The sequence below is a fragment of the Chelonoidis abingdonii genome, chromosome 4, assembly GCF_003597395.2.
Source record: "Chelonoidis abingdonii isolate Lonesome George chromosome 4, CheloAbing_2.0, whole genome shotgun sequence".
Lineage (NCBI taxonomy): Eukaryota > Metazoa > Chordata > Testudines > Testudinidae > Chelonoidis > Chelonoidis abingdonii.
Genome location: NC_133772.1, coordinates 90,766,053 through 90,790,967, shown reverse-complemented (window position 1 = coordinate 90,790,967; position 24,915 = coordinate 90,766,053). Strand labels below are relative to the sequence as shown.

Below are 24,915 nucleotides of genomic sequence, written 5' to 3'. Positions count from 1 at the left end.
GTGCCCTTTGTGTCCAGGGCGGTCGGGCGGCGCGGGGGAGGCCGAGCCGCTCTCAGTGCCGCACCGTCCGCGGGCCCCTCAGCGCGGCGGAGCCGGCCCCGCCATGGTGAAGAAGCGGAAAGGCCGGGTCCTCATCGACTCCGACACCGAGGACAGCGGCAGCGAGGAGAACCTGGACCAGGTACGCAGCTGAGCGGGAGGCAGGGCCGGGGCCTGGGCTCGGGCTCCCCGCTCGGAACACACGGCTGGGCGCCGCTGTCCCCCCTTCGGGGCCGGCCGGAGCTCGCTCCGCCCTGCCGGGGGAGGCCTCGGACCCGCCTCCCCGTGCGGGGATGGGGTCCCGATTGGCTTCCAGGACCGCGGGAGAGACCCCCGGGCATAGCACATGTGGGGGGAGGTAGGCAGCGGGGGCTGGTAGAGAGTAGCCCGGCACCTCGGGGTGGCATGGGGTAAAATTGACGTGGGGCGATGGGGGTGCCAACAGAAACGCTAGAGCCCTGGATACAGGTGCTAATTAAGGTACAATTCCCCTGGGGATAATCTAAGGATCCATGGAAACCTTGACATCAGTTTGGACTAGGATATGGGGCAGAGGGTAAATGTCTGTGGTGTAGAATGGTGGCTATTTTCATCCAGGTCCTGGAAAGAGAGCATTTGTGAAGTTCTCTCTCATAGCTTGTGTTACTTGCTAGGAAAAGGTGTTAGCGTGTCCTCTTTCGGAGGTGAAGGTCTGAGGGTATATAGGCTGCTAAAAGTTGGAGAAAGATTGACGCTCTAAAATGCTTTAATCCGCTGGATTTAGTTCCTGGTGCTGGCTCCATGGGAAAAGTGTCACTCAGTTGCTGATGCTTCTCACACTGAGGGTTCAGGTGGCCTGTGCCTATACTTAAAGGAACAGTTATTTTTCTCATGGTATTTCAGATGCTAGGAGACCAATTAGGGGGAGATAAATTCAATCAGATCCCCTCTCTTCTCCAGACCCTCTAGCACAGTATTCCCGTAGAGGGTTGAGACAGGCTACTGTGGGAATTATTAATATACATTCATTAGTTTCCACTGAACCTCAGTGGTGAATCTGGGGAGCTCAGTTGTTGGAGATTACTTGAAGTTAGGAGCCCAAAAAATGGTGGTGAGGTAGAGTGTCTGTACATCCCAAGAGGAACCCCAAAGATAAATACTGTACATGACATTAATTAAAGTGCATGAGATCTTCAAAAAGGGCATAGAAGTTAGACTTCACTTTTTGTGCCCTGTGGAGTGGACTTTGTTCAAAAGACTTTGTCTTTTTAATTTTCTGTAATCTTAACGGTCACTAGTGATGTGATATATTTCTGTACAGTATATATTATAAATCACATAAGGACGGTCATCCAGTTGGGTATCTTGGCTAAATATTCTTAAGTGTACGTATATCTGAAGCAGATGCCGGTACTGGGTCATTAACTGGTAACTTCATAGGAGAAGTTTTTGGGATGTTGGGAAATAAAACAAATTTAAACAAACTTTTGTTGTCTGGAGTTTTGGTAGAAAGATGAAGAAGAATGAACATCACCTGGAGACTGAATTTGACTCTGACCTAGGCAGGTGGCTCCTTCAGGAAAGTTTGAGAAACAGTAATGGAGCAGTGATGAGAGAACTTGCATAGATGGGATGGATGTACCTCTGTTCTTTGCACGGATAATGAACTTCAGTCTCCAGGGCTGTCAGCTCTTCACCATCACTAAATTCATACAAATTTCACAGTGTTAAATGGCTTGAGAGTGACCACAAGCCAGGGCTAGAGCAGGCTGGCATAGGCCAGAGAAGAGGAACATTGTGGGTGAGGGTAGCTTGTGGATCCTCTCCCCCATGCGCTATAAACATGTTCTCAGCTGTGGGTGAAGTTGTGGATAGCTCCATCAAAGCTACCCATTGATTCTTACTGTTCCACAGAGGCCTTTGAGACAACCATATTAGCAGCTCACATGTACGGGACTTAAGGCTCAGGGTAGCAGAGAGATGCAGTTTTGTCTTCTGTGACTCCACTGGGAAAACATGGCTCAGCTGGGAAAGCATATGCCAAATAGGGCCCTGATTGGTGCCTCACCTCTAGCCTTGCAGCATATAGTCTTTTGGTAAATTGGAGAAGGAGGAATCTTTGAGAATAGTTGCTTGGAAAAGAAAAACAAACAAACCACATGTAGGACAGAAGAAGGAAAATGGTCAAGAATAAAAGAACAATGGTGACAGTGCGAGGGGATACACAGGGAGGTGGGGTGAGGGATGCCATTCAGCCATTTCTGTGCAAGTGGTTAGGAGTTCCAGCAAAAAGGGTCAGGAACCCCTGCTTCAAAAAATAACTTAATCTTCTGATGATGCATGTCTTTGTTTCAGAGAGAGGTTTGAAAAAAACACTTGCCAGTGGAATCTTCCCTAGCAAGTGTGCGGACCTCAGCCATCAATTTCTGCAGAATTTACATGCATTTAAAAAATGAAGTTCCAGCCCATATGGTTGTAAAGTCAAGCTTCCATTTGTGCAAACTAATGTAAACCAGTTTGGTGTTGTCTTCCCAAGACTGCAGACGTTCCCATGTGGTGATGCTGCTACTGATAGTTCAGCTGCAGCAGTAGTGAAGGATTTTAGAGAATGTGCTGTTCAGAACAATGCAGGCAACAGCTAAACTCTAGAATCATGTCAATTTCATGCTGTTGCTTGTGCTCTTTGAAAAAGCTAGGAATAATACCAGGGAATGGAATCATTCATAGTGGGAGAGCCCATAAATAAGGTAAGGGTAGAGAAGTTGTGGCACTTTACATCCTTACAGCAAACAGAAGGCAAAAAGCTCCTCTTCCTTTTAACAGCTAGGGAGAGTTGACACTTCTGCAGCAGCCTTTGACTAGTTCGTATCTGATAAACCAGAACATAGAATCCCAGCCCCACCTAGCTGAGGTAGCAAGAGTTTATTTTATTGGCCTTGGACCCAGGGCTGGCTCCAGGCACCAGCTTATCAAGCAGGTGCTTGGAGCGGCCACTCCGGAGCAGGGCGGCACTTTCAGGTATTCGGCGGCAATTCGGTGGAGGGTCCTTCGCTCCCGCTCGGAGCGAAGGACCTCCCGCTGAATTGCCGCAGATCGCAATTGCGCCTTTTTTTTTTTTTGGGCTGCTTGGGGCGGCAAAACCCCTGGAGCTGGCCTGCCTGGACCTACTAGTGTTGTCCTTGATTCTTGACACCTACTTTTGGCTAATAGATTTACTCCTCTTGATGATGCATTTTTGTGTATTTTTTTTCAGTTCCAGTTTTTGAAAGTGCTCACTAGAACTTTGAATTGTGGGAGCGTGACTCTGCTAATTTACAGTCTTCCAGCCTGAGGCCTGCCATATCAATGTGTTTATCCAAAGACTGAGTGTATCATTTTATTGTAGTTATGGGATGTGAAGAGGGATTGAATAGACCAGTTAGGATTTTGAATCATGTATGTCTTGATGCCTTTGTAACTTTAAAATAACTTATTTAAAACATATATAACTACTAACATACTTCAAAAAATTAGATTACTTAGGAATTACCTGACTAGTTAGAATCAGTTGGCCTTTGGGTCATGCAACAATGCACTTAAAGTGTCTGTAACGCATCTTGCCATGTGGCATCACCAACAGGTTATCTGTCTTGATGTTGTGTCTCTTTACAAAGTAAACAGTAATAATAATACTTAGCACTTATGGATTGTCATCTTCAAAATCTTTTTCCAGCATTGACCTGTTTTTGTTTTCATGCAATACAAACACAAACTTGATGACTGATGCTGAGTGAGAGACCTACTGCTTTTGGAAAGTATTTGGATACTAAAGAGAAGGGCACAAATATAAGAACGTGGATTAGCAGATTCAGTTATTTGGCTTTAAAATAAGTGTAAACTTTTTTTTGTATAGGAGCTCCTGTCATTGGCCAAACGGAAACGCAGCGACTCAGAGGAGAAAGAGCCACCTCTTAGCAAACCAACAGCTTCTTCAGACTCCGAGACCTCAGACAGTGATGATGAGGTAAGTTTGACATGGTATATCTCAGATGCTACAGCTTGTTTGTCTGAAAGTTCTGATATTTTTAACAGTGATATTTTTTTTTTTATACAGTATACTCAGAACCCCTGTGTATAGACACATGTAAAGTGAGGCTGGCCTTTCTGAGAGGCATAACTAAGCCTAAAGACAATGGCTTCAGAAAGAACTTGTCTTCCTTTCACTTGGAATTCACCAAATGCAGAATTGTATTTGTATGCTTAATACACCAAATATCTTTCGAAAATTCAGCACTTGTTTAATGCTATGAGAAAATGGCCTAAATGGTTTTTGACCTGCCTGCTTAAAACTACTGCTCTCCCCATATGATATTGTTAGAGGTAGAACTTGAGTATTCTTTGGAGCTGAGGGGCTTGGCATTAGAACTTCCCTTTGCATTGTTTTCCCTCTAACCTCCTCCAGAAAATCTTGTCTGATATAGCCCAAATTTGATGATCATCAGCATGCTACGGAGCACATCTTTTTACCAGAGCTTTTGAGGAAGTGGGAATGCCTGGGGAGAGCAAGATATTTCTGATCTCTCTTGTTCTAAGGGTTTGTCGGGCTACTTCTGTTATATGGTAAGGCCTGGCTGTTGGCTTTGGGTTTCTTTTTGTTTGGTTTTGGTGTCTAGGAATTCTGGAACTGGGGATCGGTGTCTCCTAATTTAGTTTTTATTCAAAATAAAAATGACCCAGTAAGACAAAGAGAAATTAACAAGCTGTTTGGACAACTACACCAGTAAAAATATTCTGTTGCAATGTTACAGTTGGCTTTGCAAACATCTTTCTGCAGGAAGTGGAGTTGATGGTTCATTCCACCTCTTAAAAATGGTCACATCAGGAGCTGTTTGAATTCTTCTTTCTACAATCGCAGGAAAGCACATTTTGACTATTTGAAAACCACTAGTGTAGACCAATGATAAACTGCCATTCTCCCAAATTTCTAGCACGTAGTACAGTGTTTTTCCAATAAATATAACTGAGTAGGAAGAATGCGATTGGCTATAGTTCTTCTGCTGAGACATTTATAGAAAACAAGGATTGAAACAAAACTGTGGTGTAAAGTCTTTAAAGAAGGAGATGATGCATGAAGCTTTATTCCAGTGACTTTTTATTATTCTTATACATCTTTGAGATCTGCAAATGAAAAATGCTATATCAGAGCTAGGTGGTATTTATTAGTAACAAGTAAATTGTTTTGTTTGATGACTGGTGGCTTTGAATCACTCACCTTATGCATTTTGATTTTCCGGCACACAGCTGATTTGTTCTAAACCATCTATTTTGATGTAGTTTTAAATGTAATGTACATCTTGGGGATGTGAAAAATTCAGTTCGTAGTCACTGACTGTCTCGTCACCTTGCACAAGTATTTATATTCAGTTTTTGGACTCTGAATAAATACAAATAAAAATACCTGTCCATACATATTCTGAAGTTTAATTTAGGATTTGATTGCATTATGATTCAGTCTGCAAACCTCCATATTCACTGTGCACAAAATATGACTATAGATAGATTTATAAATTATCGAAAAAATAAAGTAAAGTGTTCAGTTTTCACCCACACTGATTTTTAAGATGGAGTACGTATTTGTGCTCCACCATGTGCTCTTCATGCACGTTGATCATTGCAGTAGATTTTTCCATGAATGAAGACTCTGACTTTAAAATATCTTGCATGCAACAGATGGAAGTCGTCTTAGCAAGAAGGTAACCATGGAAAATCATCTTTGTCTCTCCTCTTCTTTCATTATGGCTGAATTCTGCAGTGTTTGGTGCTCTTGGCATGGTAGGGTTTGCGAGAAGGGAGGGACAGGGCCATGACTGTTCTCCTTCAGTCAATTATCCGGTTGCATGTGTACTGCATCCCCAGGTTTGTAAACTAGCCCAGCTGAGAATCGGCAGTACGCTATTGTCACCTCACTATTTTTGTAGCTCTTGTGACTCCTCTGGGGCTTGCTCTGCTTTGGTGAGAAGTGTGCTTCTAAGTCAGTGATCTGTAGCAGATGTAATTATAACGATTTAGGAACTCATTGGCCTCTTAAGTGAAATGCAGCAGCATCTGTGCTGTATCAATATCTTGTGAGGTAGAAACGGGGGGAGGGGGGAGGAAGCTATCTGTTGTGTTCTACTTCATTCCCTTTCTGCTTTTTTTTTCCCCTCCTGAACAGACATGTGGAAGCAGGGCAGAGCTTAATGTTAAAAGAGAAAAAAATCCATAAAGAAATTACATGATGGTTGCAGGTCTTTAACATCTGTGACAATAAGTGGAACACTTAGAGGGATGCTGAGAGCATAGAATACACCGATAAACACCTTGCTAGTCATCTGTCAAATCTCGCTATCCCGAAGTCTCACAAGATCATTGGTAGTTAATATTCATAATAGCTGCTCTAGTGGGTTTTGAGACAAATATACTTTAGCTGTTTGATCAATCTATAGTACTTGTATACATTTCAAAAACTATGGAAGTGATGGAGCCTCCATAAACTGATGAGCAAAGGATATTTAAACATGGGAAGAGAATGCAGTGCGCAGCACTAAGTAACTGCCGGTTGTGGAGAGGATGAAAGAGGGAACATAAAAATCAAGAGCTAGGGAAAAATAAAAAGTTGTTGACAGATCAGAGGATGAGGTCTATAACTGAGTATCAAGAGAGTTAGTTCAGAAAGCTGTGGTGTCCAGGCATTCTAGGAATGTCAGGCTAACCAAATGAAAAAGGGTACTTGCTGAAGGAAAACAAAGTGAGGTTTGATTAACGTGACCGTTGATTGCAGGCAGGGAAGATGGGAGTTGATATGTGCCAAAAGGAATAACAGGTGTGGTCTAAGGTATACATGTGACTACGTTCAGATCTGACACTGACTCCGAATAATACTTAATTAGTAGGGCTCTCGAGCGATTAAAAAAATAGTCGCAATTAATCGTGCGATTAAAAAAAGTATGGAATACAATTTATTTAAATATTTTTGGATGTTTACTACATTTTCAAATATATTGATTTCAGTTACAACACAGAATACAAAGTGTATAATACTCACTTTATATTTTTGATTACAAATATTTGCGCTGTAAAAAACAAGATAGTATTTTTAGTTCATGAGTACTGTAGTGCAATCTCTTTATCATCAAAGTTGAATTTACAAAACGTAGAATTATGTACAAAATAACTGCATTGAAAAATAAAACAATGTAAAACGTTAGAGCCCACAAGTCCGCTCAATCCTACTTCAGCCAATCACTCAGACAAACTTGGTTACGATTTGCAGGAGGTAATGCTGCCCGCTTCTTGTTTACAGCGTCACCCGAAAGTGAGAACATGAGTTTGCATGGCACTTTTATAGTCAGTGTCACAAGATATGTACATGGCAGATGTGCTAAAGATGCATATGTCCCTTCATCTTCAACCACTATTCCATGGGACATGCATCCATTCTGGATTCTGCTCGATAACGATCCAAAGCAATGCAGACTGACGCATGTTCATTTTCATCATCTGAGTCAGATGCCACCAGCAGAATGTTGATTTTCTTTTTTGGTGGTCGGGTTCTATAGTTTGCATATCTGAGTGTTGCTCTTTTAAGACTTCTGAAAGCATGCTCCACACCTTGTCCCTCTCCGATTTTTGGAAGGTACTTCTGATTCTTAAACCTTGGGTCTAGTGCTGTTGCTATTTTTAGAACTCTGACATTGGTATCTTCTTTGCGTTTTGTCAAATCTGCTGTGAAAGTGTTCTTAAAACAAACATGCTGGGTCATCATCCGAGGCTGCTATAAAATGAAATATATGGCAGAATGCAGGTAAAACAGAGCCGAAGACATACAGTTCTCCCCTAACAAGTTCAGTCAAAAATTAAATTAACACATTATTTTTTAATGAGCATCATCAGCATGGAAGCATATCCTCTGGAATGATGCCTGAAGCATGAAGAGGTATATGAATGTTTAGCATATCTGGCATGTAAATACTTTGTAATGCTGTGTACAAAAGTGCCATGCGAACTCCTGTTCTCACTTTCAGGTGACATTGTAAAAACTTGTTTGTCTTGGTGACTGGCTGAACAAGAAGTAGGACTGAGTGAACTTGTAGGCTCTAAAGTTTTACATTGTTTTGTTTTTGAGAGAAGTTATGTAACAAAAGAAATCTACGTTTTTAAGCTGCACTTTCATAATAAAGAGATTGCACTAGAGTACAATGTATGAGGTGATTGAAGGACTTCCTTTTGTTTTTCATTTTTACAGTGCAAATATTTGTAATTAATATAAAGTGAGCACTGTACACTTTGCATTGTAACAGAAATCAATATATTTGAAAATGTAGAAAAACATAAATATTTAATTTCAATTGGTATTCTATTGTTTAACAGTGCGATTAATCGTGATTAATTTTCGAGTTAATCGTGTGAGTTAACTGCGATTAATTGACAGACCTATTAGGCAGTAGTTTTGTGTCTCCTCTCTTTTTAAAATAGCCTGGGGGAATGGTCTTGAGTGCAAGATCTCATTCATGCAAAAGGATATCTGTTGCTTTACTACAAGGATTTTCTATTTAAGGGACTAATTGCTTAAATAATGTCAGGTGGACTGGACCCTGACTGTGGGTGGTCACAGGAATGAGGTTAATACAAAAATTTTAAAACTCTTGCCCCTTTTGGAAATAGAACCTTCTTTCATATCTAGTGGGAAAAGTACAAGATTACTGATAGTTAATAAGGACCAGAACATGTGAACAACACTATATGTTTACTGAATGATCATTGACCCTTCTTGTGGGTCGATCAGCTGTGACTGGATGATGAGTGGTAAAGGATGAAGAAGAAACCTTATCAGAAAATATATGGTATAATAGAAGATAAAAGGAATTTGTGCAACTACAGGGACACAATGTTAATCTTTTGTGCCATGTCTTAGGGGCTCTCCATACATACTTACAGACTTTAAGGTCCGAAGGGGCCATCATGATCCTCTAGTCTGACCTCCTGCACATTGTAGGCTACAGAATCTCATTGACCCACCCCCTTACAGATGGTACAATCCTGCCCCAGGAAGCTGTTAATTTAAACATCATAACAACCAGAGAAGGATGTTAAGAGAATGCTGAAGTTGAGCCTTTTAAGTATAAAAGTCAAACTAAGTTCCCGTTGCAGCGGTTACTGTGTGTCTTATGTATATGGAAATATTTTGTATTATTGCATTTGGTGTTCCATGCATTAATCTAAGGACAAAAAAACTGCAATTATTTGCACATATGATACTTGTCTGTTCTGTGTATTCCTGGTAGGAGTTGAGTATGAGGACTTTTTTTGCGGAACTCTCTCTATACCTCTTTCCCTTAGTGGAATCTAAAATATGCTTCTTGAATAAACTTGATTTTGAAACAAATCAGTCACTTTTTCCTGTTTAATAGTGAGAGGCTAAAGCTAAAAACTGAATAAGAAATGTCCAGCTCTGTTGGTAAACTTTTTTTTCCTGAGTAAAAGCCCTCAATACTCAGACTTGCTGTTAAATATTGCAAAACAATGATTTTAGAGTTTGGGGACCTTTCTGTGCCTTAAAACTGTTTTGTCCTATCAATATGAGCCATCCATTAGCAGCTAGTAAAAATCTGGATGATTTTCATATGAATGATTGTCAAATATCAGAGGGGTAGCCGTGTTAGTCTGGATCTGTAAAAAGCAACAGAGTCCTGTGGCACCTTACGTCTGTTAGTCTGTAAGGTGCCACAGGACTTTTTGCAGGGCTGCCCAGAGGATTCAGGAGGCCTGGGGCAAAGCAATTTCAGGGGCCCCTTCCATAAAAAAAAAAAAAGTTGCAATACTTTAGAATACTATATTCTCGTGGGGGGCCCCTGCGGGGTGTGGGACAAATCGCCCCACTCTCCCCCCCCCCCCCCCGGGCAGCCCTGACTCTCTGTTGCTTTTTATGTGACTGTTAGGTCTGATGGGACAAATGCATGGCTTGCCATTTGCCTCAGTTTTCTTGTAGCACTGATTTGTCTTCTCAAAACTCTTTCTAACACAGTGGTGTGGTCTTGATTATTTTTGAGGATAGTGGGTGGGGTCTTCCAGTGCCTTGTCTCATGTTTGTCCTTTTCTTTTACTTTTCAGTGGACTGTTGGAGGTTCTAAAAACAAAAAGAAGGGAAAAAGTGGCAAAGTAGAGAAGAAGGGAGCTATGAAGAAACAGATGAACAAAGCTGCCTCCTCAGGCAGCTCAGACAAAGAGAGCTCAGCTGAGAGTTCAGCACCTGAAGAGGGTAAGAAAACACTCCTGTGCACCAGCTGACAGTGCTACTCAGAATGAAGCTACCTCATTTTATGTGCTATTCAGTATGTCAGTGACACTCCAAATAATCTTCAAAATACTTGTTTTATGCTTCTAGTAATCTAGATGGTCTCATCAAATGATTTTTAGACTTGTGGTGGCTCGGCACGGACCTCAAACTGCATGTAGTTAAGTACAGTATTGCTGAAAGCACTTATTAAAAATACTAAATAGTACTTCAACAGAAAAATGTTAAACCTATCGGTCTTTGTTAGAAATTAAAGATGGGGAGGGCAGATTTTTTAGGCCCTCTAGTTTGTTCCTCCTCTTTAGGGCCCACTCTCTTTTATTCCGATGGATGTTCCCCCTCATTCCCTGCCCGCACTCCCATAAACTTTTCCTTTGACTGTCATTACAGGCACTGTGCTATATGGGGAATACTTAATTATGTAGTCATATAAGACTACTAATTATCCTATACGCTGTATCAAAATTCTTATACTGTGTGTTTCTGAAATTGTAGAAGAAAAGTCAAGTGTAACTTTGTTTATGGTAAAAAATGTCAGGCAGGTATCTGGTAATGGAATAGATCTAGGAAGATGTTAGACCCATTGTATATCTATTCCATTATTCTGTCTTGAACAGTGGCTGGTAACAGATTTCAGAGGAAGGTGCTGTAACCCATGTTAATGCAAAGAAAAACTTACAATGACAGTTCTTGTTGCATCCAGGTATATCCCACCCACTCAAAAACTTAAAAGCATTAAAATAAATTAAGGGAAAACTCTCCCATATTCTTTGCCACTTTCGTAATGCCTGCCATAGTGGTGATAGCATTCTGAGAAGTTTAGGTTTGTTACTTCCATTTCCAACAAATTCTGAAAAGCAATATGTTTCCCAGCTTTATCAAACACACGCTGACTGGAAAACTTAACAGTGACCTCAGCAATGTTAAGGCAGAATAATTTCCTAAGTGAATGAACTGTGTGACAATCAGATATGCCAATCTGTTGATATAAGAGCATATGAGTTTAAGGATTGGTGCTAGATTGCAAGATTTGAAGTTGGGGGATGTAGGGCCCTATAAAATCTCCATCAACAAGAACTCGGACGGAATCGTGGAATCAAAATAATACAGAATCCAGGCTCTCCTTAGCATTAGGACCGCAGTGGCAGACGGGCAGTGCAGGCTACGCAGCTGAGCTAACTGCGGGGTGCTAGGGCCACCAGGGAGTGCAAGGGCTATGGGAGAAGGGCCAGCATTTGGGTTTTAAGTGCAGTTTTTGAAAACTCAGTTCCTTGCTGTGTTAGTTTCACAGGAGTTACGGCTCTCAGGCAGACTCCAGCCATGCAACAAAACATTGATCAGTACAGCAGGCTACCACCTCTCACTCACCTCTCACCAGGACTGTATGAACAATGGCTTGTATTTCTGCGCAGCACTCAAAATGAGCCCATCCTAGATCCACTGTATCTTTGTACTTACAGGAAGTTATGAAAGGATGAGTGCCTAAAATAGCAGGGGTTGTCTTACCCTTACGTCTTTTTCCCTGTTCAGCTCTGTAGACGCAGAGAGAAGCTTTAGCAAATATAAAAAATCTACTTGCAGCCAAGAGGGAATCACTTTCTAAAGGAAACACTGCAAGGCTAACCATGTTGTACCACAGCGGAGATGTCTGCCAGAGATGGCAAAAATGACATTTAAGTTTGTCAATTTGTAATGCTACTCGGCAACAAACTGATGTGATAGTTTGAAACTATTTAATCAAATTTGAAATGAATTTAAGTATTCCTTCAGCATATAGGAAGTTTGAAAGTACTGAGTTGAATTTAAAATGGCAACAATGACTGCTGCAAGGATGAAATATTTGATGCTTAGTGCATTTTTGTTTTTACTTTTTTTAATTCAAATATTAATTCAGTTGAATTGACACTGTAAGAGCTTTTACTTCTGTGTACTTGTGTTACTGTTCAGCAATGTTAGTTTAGTCACATTATGGAGCACTACTTTAAAAAGTGATTTAAAATGTGTTACTTTTACTGTATGCTGTATCTGCAGGATGTTTGGTTTAAATTGTAGGGTTTTTTTTTTTGTAAAGTCAGTTTTTTTCCCATTGCAATCCAATTCGGAACATTTTTAACTACTTAATTGTAGTCAATGTATCAAACAATTTTGATTTAAAAAACCCTCATAAAGACAGAATTAATTTTAAAAAAAGGTGAAAAAAGCAATCAGAAAATAATAAATCTGAAAATCCACAATAATAAAACAGATTTCATAGGGTCCTAGGGCTGTGTTGCTTTTTAGTACGAGGTTTACACCAACGCTCTGATTGTTGGGGCCCTGGGTGCTTGGGACCCCTGTAATGAACGCGTATTTAGGACCTGTGGGGTGAGCCGTCGCTATGCGCGGCTCATGAGACACCTAATGGTCTCGGACACTATTCAATGGTCTTATTTACACAGAGCACATCACCGGCCACCACCAATACCAAGAGTGAGCCAGTGTGACTTCGTGCACCCACAAGGGGGAGAGAACCTGTAAACTTCCCCTGTTGGACTTTATCCCCTGAGCTCTGAACCAACCGAACTGAACTCCACCATGTGAGGGTCATCCTATCCCCATTATCCGGCCCGCTTATTTATACCCATTACTGTCTGTAACTTTTTGTATGAGTGATGTACCCTCACTGCTCCCTTACTATACTTTGACCCCACCCACCGTACACCCCGCACTGGGGACATTGCAGACTGTATATGTTATGTGCTGTCCAATACCAAAATACTAGCATCCCCCTATACTCTGTATGTTACCCCCAATGACCAATGACTAACGTTTCAAACTCTCCGTACCATCTATTTTTAAACATTTTTCTAATAAACTTTTAAATCTGTTGGGGATGGGGTCAGGAATCCAAGATTCCACCCATGACTCTGGGAGGGCAATATGGTGTATTGGTTAAAATAACAATGGGGACCAATCAATCTGAGATGCAGTATGGCTAGGTAATATTTGGGTGGTCCTATCAGAGGCCTAAGCTCTGTTCTTAGCAGTACCTGACGCTAATTTATTTGTAAAGTGATGGTGGGGAGGTACTGGCAGTTATAGCTGATTGCCTTCTTAAGCTGTCTAGCAATAAAGGTAGTAGTTTATAGTTCCATACCCTTCACCATCAGTTGAGCTGAGAGATGAACTTAAGGTGTCTAAAGGAACTACCCCCTGGGGGAGTCTGTCTCAGCTCTAGCTTGTGTTGTAGCTTAGGCCTAGGCTACACGAGTGGGGGGGTTTGAACTAAGATACGCAACTTCAGCTACGCTATTCACGTAGCTGAAGTCGCAGTATCTTAGTTCGACTTACCTGGCTGTCCTCACGGCGGTGAGTCGACTGCTGTGGCTCCCCCCTTGACTCTGCTTACTCCTCCTGCCGAAGTGGAATACGGTCGTCGATTAGTGGATTGATTTATTGCGTCCAGATGAGACATGATAAATCGATTCTCTGATGCACTGAACACTATCTGCTGATCCGGCGGGTCCTCTACACGTACCCTCAGCAATGTTGTCACCTGAAGTCCTAAGCAAACAACATTCTGTTATTTAAACACCTATGGGAATGATGATGTTGACAGTGCTTAAGCTGCCAACTTCATGTTGGTGTATTAAAACTAACTTGTAGGAAACTTGGAACCTACTTCTAAGTGGTACTGTGTCCTATTTAGCAGATGTAAAGTAATATGCGGGGCAAAAATCAGATCACAGGACCTTAACATTCTTGTCAAAAAGGATTGAAAAATTCAAAAATGGTAGTCACTTTTCATATCTTATATTCAGTGTGTGTCAACCTGATCTGCATCAAAACAATGTGAAAAATTCACATACTCTGTCACTCAATATTCTTGTTACTACTTCATTTCACGAAAAATAAGTTAACAGTCCTATCAAAATGAAAACTTCTTTGCATCTTTGAGTGGACATTATGGTGGAACAGTAGTGACACCATAATATCTTGAAAATTCTGTAAAGTCCTCGGTCTCCATGATACGTTGTAGATAGTAGTGCATTTTGGGTGAAAGCAAAGTATTCCATTTTGAGTTTTTAAATGTACTGTCTTTCAATTTAATTGGCTTTATTCTGATTCTTTCTTATTCCATACTGTTACTAGCATAGTGGAGAACTAATACGGCTGCCATATTCCCAATCCATTGTTGGTAGGGCCAAGCCGGAGTACTTAGTTTTATCACAGCATAACATAACTGTCTCATGGTTTCATTTCAGGTGAAGTGTCTGATTCTGAGAGCAACAGTTCCTCCTCCAGCTCAGATTCAGATTCATCATCTGAAGATGAGGAGTTCCATGATGGTTATGGGGAGGACCTGATGGGAGATGAGGAAGACAGAGCTCGGCTGGAACAGATGACGGAGAAGGAGAGGGAACAAGAGCTATTTAACCGGATAGAGAAAAGGGAAGTGCTGAAGAGAAGGTAAGTTTGAATGGCCATAATGGGTCAGACCAATTGTCTGTCTAGCCCAGGATCCCATCTTCTGACAGTGACCTGTGCCAGATGTGTCAAAGGGAATGAACAGAACAGGGCAGTTATCAAGTGATCCATCCCCTGTCATCCAGTCTCAGCTTCTGGCAGTTGGAGGTTTTAGAGACACTGAGAGCCTAGGGTTATGTTCTGGACCATCTTGGCTAATAGCCATTGATGGACCTGTACTTCGTGAACTTCTCTAATTCTTTTTAAAACCCACTTATACTTTTTCCCTTCACAACATCCTCTGGCAATGAGTTCTATAGATTGACTGTTCACTGTGTGAAGAAGCATTTGCTTTGGTTTGTTTTAAACCTGCTGCCTATTAATTTCATTGAGTGACCCCTAGTTCTTGTATTATGTGAAGGGGTAAATAACACTTCCCTATGCACTTTCTCTACACCATTCATGCTTTTATAGACCTCTGTTATATCTCTGCTTAGTTTCTCTTTACCAAGATAAACAGAGAGAGTCTTTTTAATCTTTGTATGGAAGCTGTTCCATACCCTTAATCATCTTTGTTACCCTTCTCTGTATCTTTTCCAATTCTAATATCTTTTTTTTGAGTCGGGGCAACTAGAACTGAATGCAGTAGTAAGGTGTGGGCGTACCATATGTTTATCTAGCAGCATTATATTTTCTGTCTTATTTTCTATCCATTTCCTAATGCTTCCTAACATTCTGTTAGCTTTTTTGACTGCCGCTACCAGTGAGCAGATGTTTTTCAGAGAACTATCCATGATGACTCCAATATCTCTTTCTTGAGTGGTAACAGCTAATTTTTAGACCCCATCATTTCTTAGGTATAGTTAGGATTATGTTTTACAACATGCATTACTTTGCATTTATCAGCATTGAATTTCATCTGCAATTTTGTTGCCTAGTCACCCAGTTCTGTAAGATCCCTTTGTAACTCTTGGTTAAATCCAAAGCTAACTGCAATCATCTGCAAACTTTGCCACCTCACTGTTTACCCCTTTTTCCAGATCATTTATTATGAATATGTTGAACAGCATTGGTCCCAGTACAGATGCTTGGGAGACCCTGCTATTTACCTCTCCCTCACTGTGAAAACTGAGCATGCATTCTTACCCTTTTGTTTCCTGTCTTCCAACTAGCTACTGATCCATGAGAAGACCATGTGACATTACTCAGGGTGCAATCTGGATTGCTGACCAGCTGTGTCCTCTCAATTCTTCAAGCTGGGGTATCTTTTACACTGCTTTGCTGTGAGCATCCACTTTGGCCTGCTCGCCCATTCACTCCTAAATTATATTGCAAAGTGACACCAGCAAATTCCCAGTCCCAGACTTGTCCAAACAATAAAACAAGTTTATTAACTACAGAAAGATGGATTTTCAGTGATTACATATAATGAGGAATAAAAGTCAGAATTAGTTACAAAGATATAAAAGGTAAAATTCAAGTGAATACCTAACTTAACAAGCTAAGTGAATTTAAAGTAAAAAGGTTTCTCTCACCACATGCTTACAGCAGTCTCGCTGGATTAAAAATCCAGCCAGACTGCTGTAAGCATGTGGTGAGAGACTCCTCCAGTTCAGTGATGCTTCCTTTTCTTTCAAATGTTGTTGATGTCATGAGTTAGAGATGAGAGGGGAGAGATAATCTGGAGAATGTTCCCCTTTCTTCTAGCATTTCTCTTCTTTGAGAATCATTTCCAGCTGGGATTCAGGTGACAGCAAGTCTGTTTGCATGAGAACTTCCATCTGTTCCACTGTCAAGATATACGTTTTTTGCTCTCACCCGTTTTTCCTGCCAAAGAATGGCTTCTTAACCAAGTGATGGTTCATTGTCTGGCTAGACATCTCCAGAGTGGTGAACTGCTACCTTTTGTCAACTAAACTTTTTGTAGTGTAGACAAGGCCTTAGATTGAGTGGTTTTTGTGTCTCTCTTGTCAAACTTGCTATTTCAGTAATAAAATTCTTTCTGTTAAAGGTGGTGCTGTTGCATGTAACCGACAACATTACGGTTTACATGAAACAGATTTTTCCCTTCTATTCTACTTTTTCTCACTGGTTTTCATCTCTTCTTCCATCCTTTCCTCTGGCAGGTCTGTAGAGGGAAGGGTTCTGGCCATGCCAGTATGATCAGTTATGGGATCTTCATGAGTCTGGCCCAGCCTGGCTGTTACTAGAGTCTGCTTTTAGCAGTTTCTTCCAAGTCTTCTCTGAACAGTCTCTGTCTTCAGATGGTTCATGAATCAGTTTGGGTGAAAAACGGGTGATATTCTACCCACTCTGCATTCACAGCCTCAGTTAAAATGGATGTTTCTGCTAAAGCAATTAGCAGAGAAGTAGTTGAAGCTGAGAATTTAAACTGTTGTCTCTAGGTTTGTGTTAACACTCTATTGAGGTGAATCGACGCAGGCTTTGCAGAGAATCAGAGGGTAGGAGAAAAGGGAATCCATTAATTTCTCCCCCAGCCAGCATGGAGCTGGTGTTTTGAAACTCTGGAAACACTAATTATGGTTTTCCGATAACATCTTGGGAGCTGGGGCCAGCGGCTGGCGAGTGGTACCCTTCTTGAGTGAACAGAATACCTTCTTCCAGGGCTCAGCAGCGGGTTTTCGGAGATTCCTAGTGGAGTGGTAGAGAGCCTTCATTGACTGAGCCTCTTGAAAGGAGGTTGATGAGAACTGGAAACTAATTTAATTTATTCAGCTCTGGTCCCTCAACAGAGCATATTAATAAAAGTTTGTCAACATTCTTCTTGGGGGGCTAAGTATTCCAATGGAACTTCTTGTTTGAGTAAAGTTATTTATATGCTCAGTCTTTTGCAGGATTGGGCTGTTAGAGTAGAGGTGGTGTTCTCTAACCAGAAAATCTAGATTCTTTGCTTCCTTAAAAAAAAATAAAAGGTAAAACTAACACTGTTTCTGTGACAGGTTTCAGAGTAGCAGGTGTGTTAGTCTGTATCTGCAAAAAGAACAGGAGTACTTGTGGCACCTTAGAGACTAACAAATTTATTTGATCATAAACCCACTGGAAGACCCATCTGCATAAATGATGCCATACAGGTCAGCGTTGAGTTTGTGTATGCAGGCATCAACAATATGCTGCTTTTCTCCACTGTAGGCTCAATCACTTTGCTGTAGCACTCCTACCCAGTCTGTGCATGTCTCCTCCCAAGTTGGCTGGTGTTTGAATGGAAACCCTAATTGTAGTTTTATTATAATGTTGTCAAGCCATGTCTTTGTTGTCTGGCTGTTTTATAATGTGAATTATGTGTATGCTAGAAATGGGACCAAGTTTGAAATACAATTTTGTTCTTGTAGCTTATGAATACTAGAGGCATGCTTTTTCTGATTCTTTTGGAAAGGTCTATAGCTGTAGAGTTGAACATTGAGGTTTGTATGGGTGCTGAAAAAGAAACTTCACAAGCTTTTTAGGTTGAAATCTAAAGAACCTGATTATATTAGGCACTGTTCTGCAATGTAACAAATAACAAAATTTGCAAGTTAGTATGTCTGTTCCCCTAGGTATAACATGGCATCACATGTACCTTTCCAAGTAGTAGGTGTCTGGGTTCTAGATTACTATTGAACTTCAACTACTGGTTCTTACTGTACTTGGCTTGACTGTTCCAATTCCCACTTTATCACGGCATAACTGTGGCTCAGCTGTGAGATTCTGAGCATGTATCCATTTTCTTTAACTTCAGGCACTATTTCAGAGATTGAGAACTCAATATTTTATACTTACTGTCCATCTCAGTTTTTAATCCATAGTGCTCCTTGAATCTGATGCCCGTCCTTATCTGAGTCATGCCAGAAATTGGTTTCAGCCCTTTCATCTACTTTCTTCTGCCCCACTTGTTTATGCCCAGATTTGAAATTAAGAAGAAACTAAAAACAGCGAAAAAGAAAGAAAAAAAGGAGAAAAAGAAAAAGCAAGAGGAAGAGCAGGAGAAGAAAAAGCTCTCACAGATCCAGGAATGCCAGGTAAGAAACACAGCAATTCTCACTACTAGAGTCACTTTATCCCACAGCGGAATGCTGCTGCCTTTTGCCCTCATTCCTGCCACTTTCCATACCCCTCCCAGGAACCTGGTAGGGGGCAGGGAAGTCAGGTCACTTCTGTGCTCAATGCAGTCTTGAGGTTTCAGATCACAAAGAGCATATAAATTAAAGAAAATATATAGCTATATTTGTTCTTTTATTATATAATATTTGCTTAACTGTTTTCATTTTAAAGGGGCTTTTTGTTGTTGCTTATATCTTTTTGTCAAACTTTTACCTTTCAAGCTGAAATTTCCCACATTGGTCCCATGGTGGAGGTGAATTTTTTTAGGGGAGTTTGACTGAAAACAGTTGAGCCATTTTTGAGCAAAAAAATAAATAATACTTTTTTTATTTTTTAAAAAAATTAATAGTTCCTAGTGCCCCTCTGATGTGAAGCAGATGTGTAAAAGGTGGTAGGGACATAAGCACATCTGCAACCTAGAGACTTTCTGTAGTCTGGTGAAAATCTGTTTAGAATTAAGTCAAGTTATGAGTTCTTAAACCTGTGTTGTGCATGTGTCCAGACTTTATACAAGAGTTCTCTTTGAAAAACAACCTCTGAATATTCTGATGACTCTATTACCTGCATTTATAAGGAAGTTGAGCTGAATTTCTCATTACACGTGCAAGTGCATGTGCCAATGTTCTGGTAGGGCTCTGAAGGAATGTGTTCATGTCATGAAGGACTGTATTGTAATTCACATGCATAAGAGGTAAGAGTTAATCATGCAAGAATACTTTGGTGTTTCTTGCCTCTTGAGTGCTTCACTTGGCAACCTGAATGCTCTCTTAATATAGCTTTCTGTGTGGAATTTATATTTGCTAGAAGAGTAAAATTCTGTAAATTAAAGAAAGAACCCGCTTTGTCTATACAGTCTTATCTCCTACCTGGGTAACATCCCTTGTGTGTGCTTTACTTATGTGATAAATGGCAGAGCCACGTGTTACTTTTTTTTCTGCATCTTTAATTGACTCGTGTATTCTACCAACTGTTCCATCTTTCCTAGGGGCTACCTCTAAAATTCTAAACATTTGAACAACTTCAAACAACTGCCACTTTTCTTTGAAAAACAACCTGCCAGTGAAATGATTTTTTTGTTGTTGTTGGTCTTTTTGCCCTTGCAAAGGAATGTCATTGGTGAAGTGCAGATTATATAATATGCACTCTTGCACCAATGACGGATCTCATAACCCAGGAGGGTTAGAAATGAGAGCTTTATACCACTGGAAAGGCAAGGGCCTGAGCTTCCTACTTGTGTTCCATTGGGAAGTTCCAAGATCAGACTTTACAGTGATGGTAGTAGAGCTATTTTAGGAAACATTCAGCTACATCTAAAAATTTTAGTTGGTTTTTGCCCTTGATGTCTATGCTGTTGGGTTTGTGGTACCAACAAAGTCTGGAGGGGGAAAAATAGGAACTCTTGAATCCAAATCATTTGTACTATAGTAGTTCTGTAACACACAGCATAAACAGAACACCCAGCTCATCGTGTGTTGGAAAGGTTTTGTCCAAGAATATTCTGCATAAGTAGCTCAGAACTTAGGCTGATAGAACCTTCCATACTACACTACCAGGCATTTGAGATAGAGATGCTCAAAATGGAAAAATCTCTTGTGAAAAATGGCATCCTCAAGTTGTTTCCATGTTGCAGAATTTGAAATGGAACAGTATTTTTTGAAATTCTGTGCAAAATATATTTTGAAACACGTATAACTTTTCCCTCCTCATCCCCCTTTTTCCCTTTTGTCACTGCGTGCAATAAGATGAGTGATGTCCAGGATTATTTACTTTGATTTCCCCATTTTTCTTTTGCTATTTTAACTTTTCAAAACTTCTGAGACTCGCAAAATTAGTTTCATTTTTGCTTTTGCCATGCTGTAATTCTTCCAAAATTGAAGTTCTGAAATTTAGCCAAAAAACACACTGTAGGCAACACTCAATGGCAGAAAGGAATAAGGAAGGAAAAAAAAGAAGGAAAAAGCAAAGAAGAGAGAGACAAAATTTAAACTTGGAAATATCAATCTTCAGTTTTGACACAGAGCTTAGGAGTCTCAAAGGCTTTTCTGAAAACTTTCAGGTTTTTGGGGGGAAGGAAAAGGGACTTCATTGGATGGTTTGAATGAAAAATTTCAACCAGCTTGAATTCTAGAATAGAGAACTTTTAACTTTGTTCTTTATTTCAGTCCCTGAGCTTTGGCTAGGTAGTGAAGTATTCTCTGTGCACGCCCTTTAGGTGATGTCACACAACAAAGAACGACGGTCAAAGCGGGATGAGAAACTGGATAAGAAATCTCAGGCCATGGAGGAACTGAAAGCAGAGAGAGAGAAAAGGAAGAACAGAACAGGTGAGTGGGAAAATTTGTTGTTGTTGACCTGCAAAGAACATAATTTGGAGTGCATTTCCTAATCATGTAATACGGCTATAGCAGGTGATGCTGGGGCACTAATCTGTATAAACTAGTGTCGATACAAAAAGCTCAGTTAAGTGGGTTGATTTGGTTTTGAAACTAATGGTGGTTTTCTTGTTCCCCATATCCTCTTTGTTTGCTCCCAATTCTTGTTTTGGGCAGAATTTTCCTGAACCCACTTCTCCCTAGAGTGCTGCCTCCACCATTTTAAAAGCCAGTACATTTTGTTCTTTAGTGGCCTACTGAACTGATTCTAAACCCTGTAATATCTTCAGAACTGTGTAGTTTTTAATGTTTTTTAAATCTTCAATACAATTTCATGTAAACGTAGCCCAAAATCTTTAATCAAGCTTCCCCACTCACATTCCGCCCCAATATGCTCCAACCTTGACCTTTGTTCACTCCAAAATTGCCATTTCCGTGTTCACTCATTCCTTGGTTTTTTGACTGAAATTGCTATTGTGGCAAATTGCCGGTACTGTTCTCTGGGTCTCGCGCTTTCTCTTCTCTGGGGTAGTGTGGCAAATTGCCGGTACTGTTCTCTGGGTCTCGCGCTTTCTCTTCTCTGGGGTAGGTTCAGGGCGATATTGCTTGCCGCTGAACCAGTTCTTAATCACTCCCCTAGTGGTCTCTTGAGAGGGATGAAGAGGAGGACCTGGCCCGCCTCGTATTCCATGTCCAACCCAGGGGCCCTGGGTTGTGGTGAACACTTGACTATTAGCGGTTTCTTCCCTGGTTACTCCCTCTCAATACACCGTCAGCTTGTGAAGGCGCTCTCGCCTCTCTCCTATTACACAGCCTGGTGCCGCTTCCTAGGTTTTGTTGGGGCTCCATCAGTGCCTACCAGCCCTATCTCCAACCCTTCTATTTCTCTCTGGACAAGACTTCCTTGCTTCTGCATCGCACTCATGCTCCTAATCCAACCTTTCCTTCCTTCAACTACACCCCCTGTCTGACTGAAGCAGGGGTTTATATCCCATGACTGGAGTCAGGTGCTCTAATTGGCCACAGCTGTTCTAGTTAATCTAAAGCAAACCTTCCTCCCTTGGCAGGGAATAAGGCCCCCTGCTAACACTCTTATGCTGCCCTCTGGCCATGCTGTATCACACTATCAAAGGTACCAACTGGCGGTGGTGGCTTGTGAGACGGGGATGTGTATTCACTGGGGAGTGGACTGAAACCACCAAATAATTTCACACAGTCTGTTGATTGGTGATCAACTGGCAACATTTCATTCCTGACAGCTTGAGATGTGGTTGAAGTGGCTACCTAGAGGTGAAAGGTTCCATTACTGAACCCCTAAACGACGTAGACTCTGTTAATTTCTTAGTAATGTTTTGTCTATGGCCATCTGTTTCTATACATGTAAACAGAACACATTTTGTTCTTTCCACCACCTGCCCCAGGCATCTTGTTGCAAACTGAAGTTGTGACACTATCTTTTTGGCCTTCCTTGGTCCTTGCCTAGAATGGTTAAAAAGACCCGTAGGGGTCTGTGCCTTTTCTTCCAAAAGTTGTCATGAGCAGATAGACGGGCAAAGTAGCAATAAGCTCAAGTATGCATATGTGAATCCTGTTTCCTTACCACGTTGCTGTGCTCCACCCAGTGTTTCAAATGAGCACAGCTGAGATTTAGGAAACTTTTTTGCATACTCCTGTTTGTCTGTTTCAAACAGTAAACCTACAGTGACTAAGTGAATGCTTAGATGTAAGTGTAACTGCATGCTATGAAGCCGGTTTTCAGCTTGTGAGCACATTATTATCTGGTTATCCTGTGTCTTACAACTGAAGGTTCCAAGTGCAAGGAGAAGCTTTCAGCAAAAATAAAAGCTCAATTATTTCCTTTTTCAGCTGAGTTGCTTGCAAAAAAACAGCCATTAAAAACTAGTGAAGTATACTCAGATGATGAAGAGGAAGAAGAGGATGATAAGTCTAGTGAGAAGAGTGATTGCACATCCAGATCATCCTCTTCTGATGAGGAGGAAGAGTAAGTATTGAACACAGGTTATAGAAAACTGCTGGTGTGTGCGCGTGCGCACGTATGTTTAAAATACCTGTCTGACCATGTTTTGGTTTAGAGGATTAAGTGGGGGCAACTTGGTGCATCAGAGGTGGCTCTGCCTCTTGGCAATGTCATTTGCGGGCTTCTACGTGCAACTGGATTTGGGATTTATTTGCATTCCCTCTTGTAGTCCAGCTTCCCTCCACTGGATCAGCAGTAGGATTGAACACTCTCCTGTGACCCAAGTGTGTTCTTTCCTGTTGTCTGCAGTGATTGGAAGATGAGGTAATTCTTGCTTGTTGGCACCAGAGTATCCACTTAACCCTTGAGAGCTAAACCAGTTGGGGAAACATTTTGAAATAGCCTCAGTTGTGTTGAAAAATTGAAGCTACACACTTGCATTGTGAAAAATGTTGAGTGTAAACTGACTGGTTGAGGAGCCTTGTAATGGTAGGATAAGAATCCTACATCACTATTCAAATTGTGCCAATATTTGTAGTGACTGAAATTTACTATCATTGCTTTGTGATTTGGTGACCCTGGACCAAGGGTTAAATTTCCCTGGAGATAACAGTACTTGCACCCTGAAGAACCTGGCTCATAGTTGAGAAGTGTAAGAGAAACTACTGCCCATGCTGTACTTGTACTTGTCCTATGTATACAGGGCTTTTATCTCCAGAGCTTTCCATTGTACACCTCTCATGAGTACTAAATTCAAATAACTACACTCTTCCATCCTGACAAATTGAATCCTTTTACAAATACTTTAGATAACTAATTGAAACCCCTTTGTTTGATGCTAGTAGATTTACATTTCTTTTGTCCTCCTTGTCTTTTCCAAACCAGAAAAGAAGAAATTCCTCCCAAATCCCAGCCAGTCTCCTTACCTGAAGAACTGAATCGAGTACGGTTATCTCGGCATAAGCTGGAGCGTTGGTGTCATATGCCCTTCTTTGCCAAGACAGTCACTGGCTGCTTTGTGCGTATCGGCATTGGGAACCACAACAGTAAACCTGTCTATCGGGTGAGTTTGTCTTCCAGGGATTTGATTCCCATTTACTAGCACAGCAATATTCACAGCTGCCATTATTTGTCTGGTCTCTCAGGAGAGAGAGCTCATAATTATTGGGTGGTTACAAGTAAAAGATCCTTCATTATGTGCTGATGGAGCCTGCTGCTGTTAGAGTAGTGGAGATGGCTTGTTTTTAAAAAAAAATAAAAATAAAAATTCGAGGGGTAAGGTGGCCAAATAGGGAGCTGCAGCTTATTAGTTTCTAAATCAATTTGATAAATTGGGGCCATACTAACACAATATTGAAAACCTAGTCTTCCGACCCTAACTGATGCTGCTCTCCTTCTCTTTGTTCTGTATGGAAAATTAATTTTTGAGTTGTGGTGGTGGTGGTGGTGGTGACCAAGTAAGGATCAGTATGATTCCCGATTCCTGTAATTTGTGGTTGTGATGGAGTAGGGACTGTCTGTGTGGGGAACGGGAAAGCAGGGGATGTCTGTAGGTGAGGGACAGGTAGTCAGGTTGTAATGTGAGCCGGCAGGGGGGAGGGGGAGCTGCTGGGCGGAGGAGAAGGAGAAAGAGGGTTCGGCCGGCCGGATGTGCAGGCCTCTACGGGTTAGGACAGGGTATATGGGGTGTG

The 24,915-nt window shown here is 41.1% G+C and overlaps 2 protein-coding genes across 2 annotated transcripts in view; both read left to right on the top strand.

The window, feature by feature from the left end:
* Positions 1–24,915, top strand: part of CHP1 (calcineurin like EF-hand protein 1) — a 255,811-nt gene that overhangs the window by 159,684 nt on the left and 71,212 nt on the right. The gene's annotated exons all lie outside the window — the stretch shown is intronic.
* RTF1 (RTF1 homolog, Paf1/RNA polymerase II complex component) overlaps positions 23–24,915 on the top strand; it is a 41,803-nt gene continuing 16,910 nt past the window's right edge. The window contains exons 1-8 of the mRNA XM_075065461.1: positions 23–181; positions 3,911–4,021; positions 10,147–10,294; positions 14,575–14,779; positions 18,678–18,792; positions 21,087–21,198; positions 23,113–23,248; positions 24,110–24,287. Coding sequence (XP_074921562.1) covers positions 104–181; positions 3,911–4,021; positions 10,147–10,294; positions 14,575–14,779; positions 18,678–18,792; positions 21,087–21,198; positions 23,113–23,248; positions 24,110–24,287 — 1,083 coding nt within the window. The 5' untranslated portion in view covers positions 23–103. The remainder of the gene's footprint in view (positions 182–3,910; positions 4,022–10,146; positions 10,295–14,574; positions 14,780–18,677; positions 18,793–21,086; positions 21,199–23,112; positions 23,249–24,109; positions 24,288–24,915) is intronic.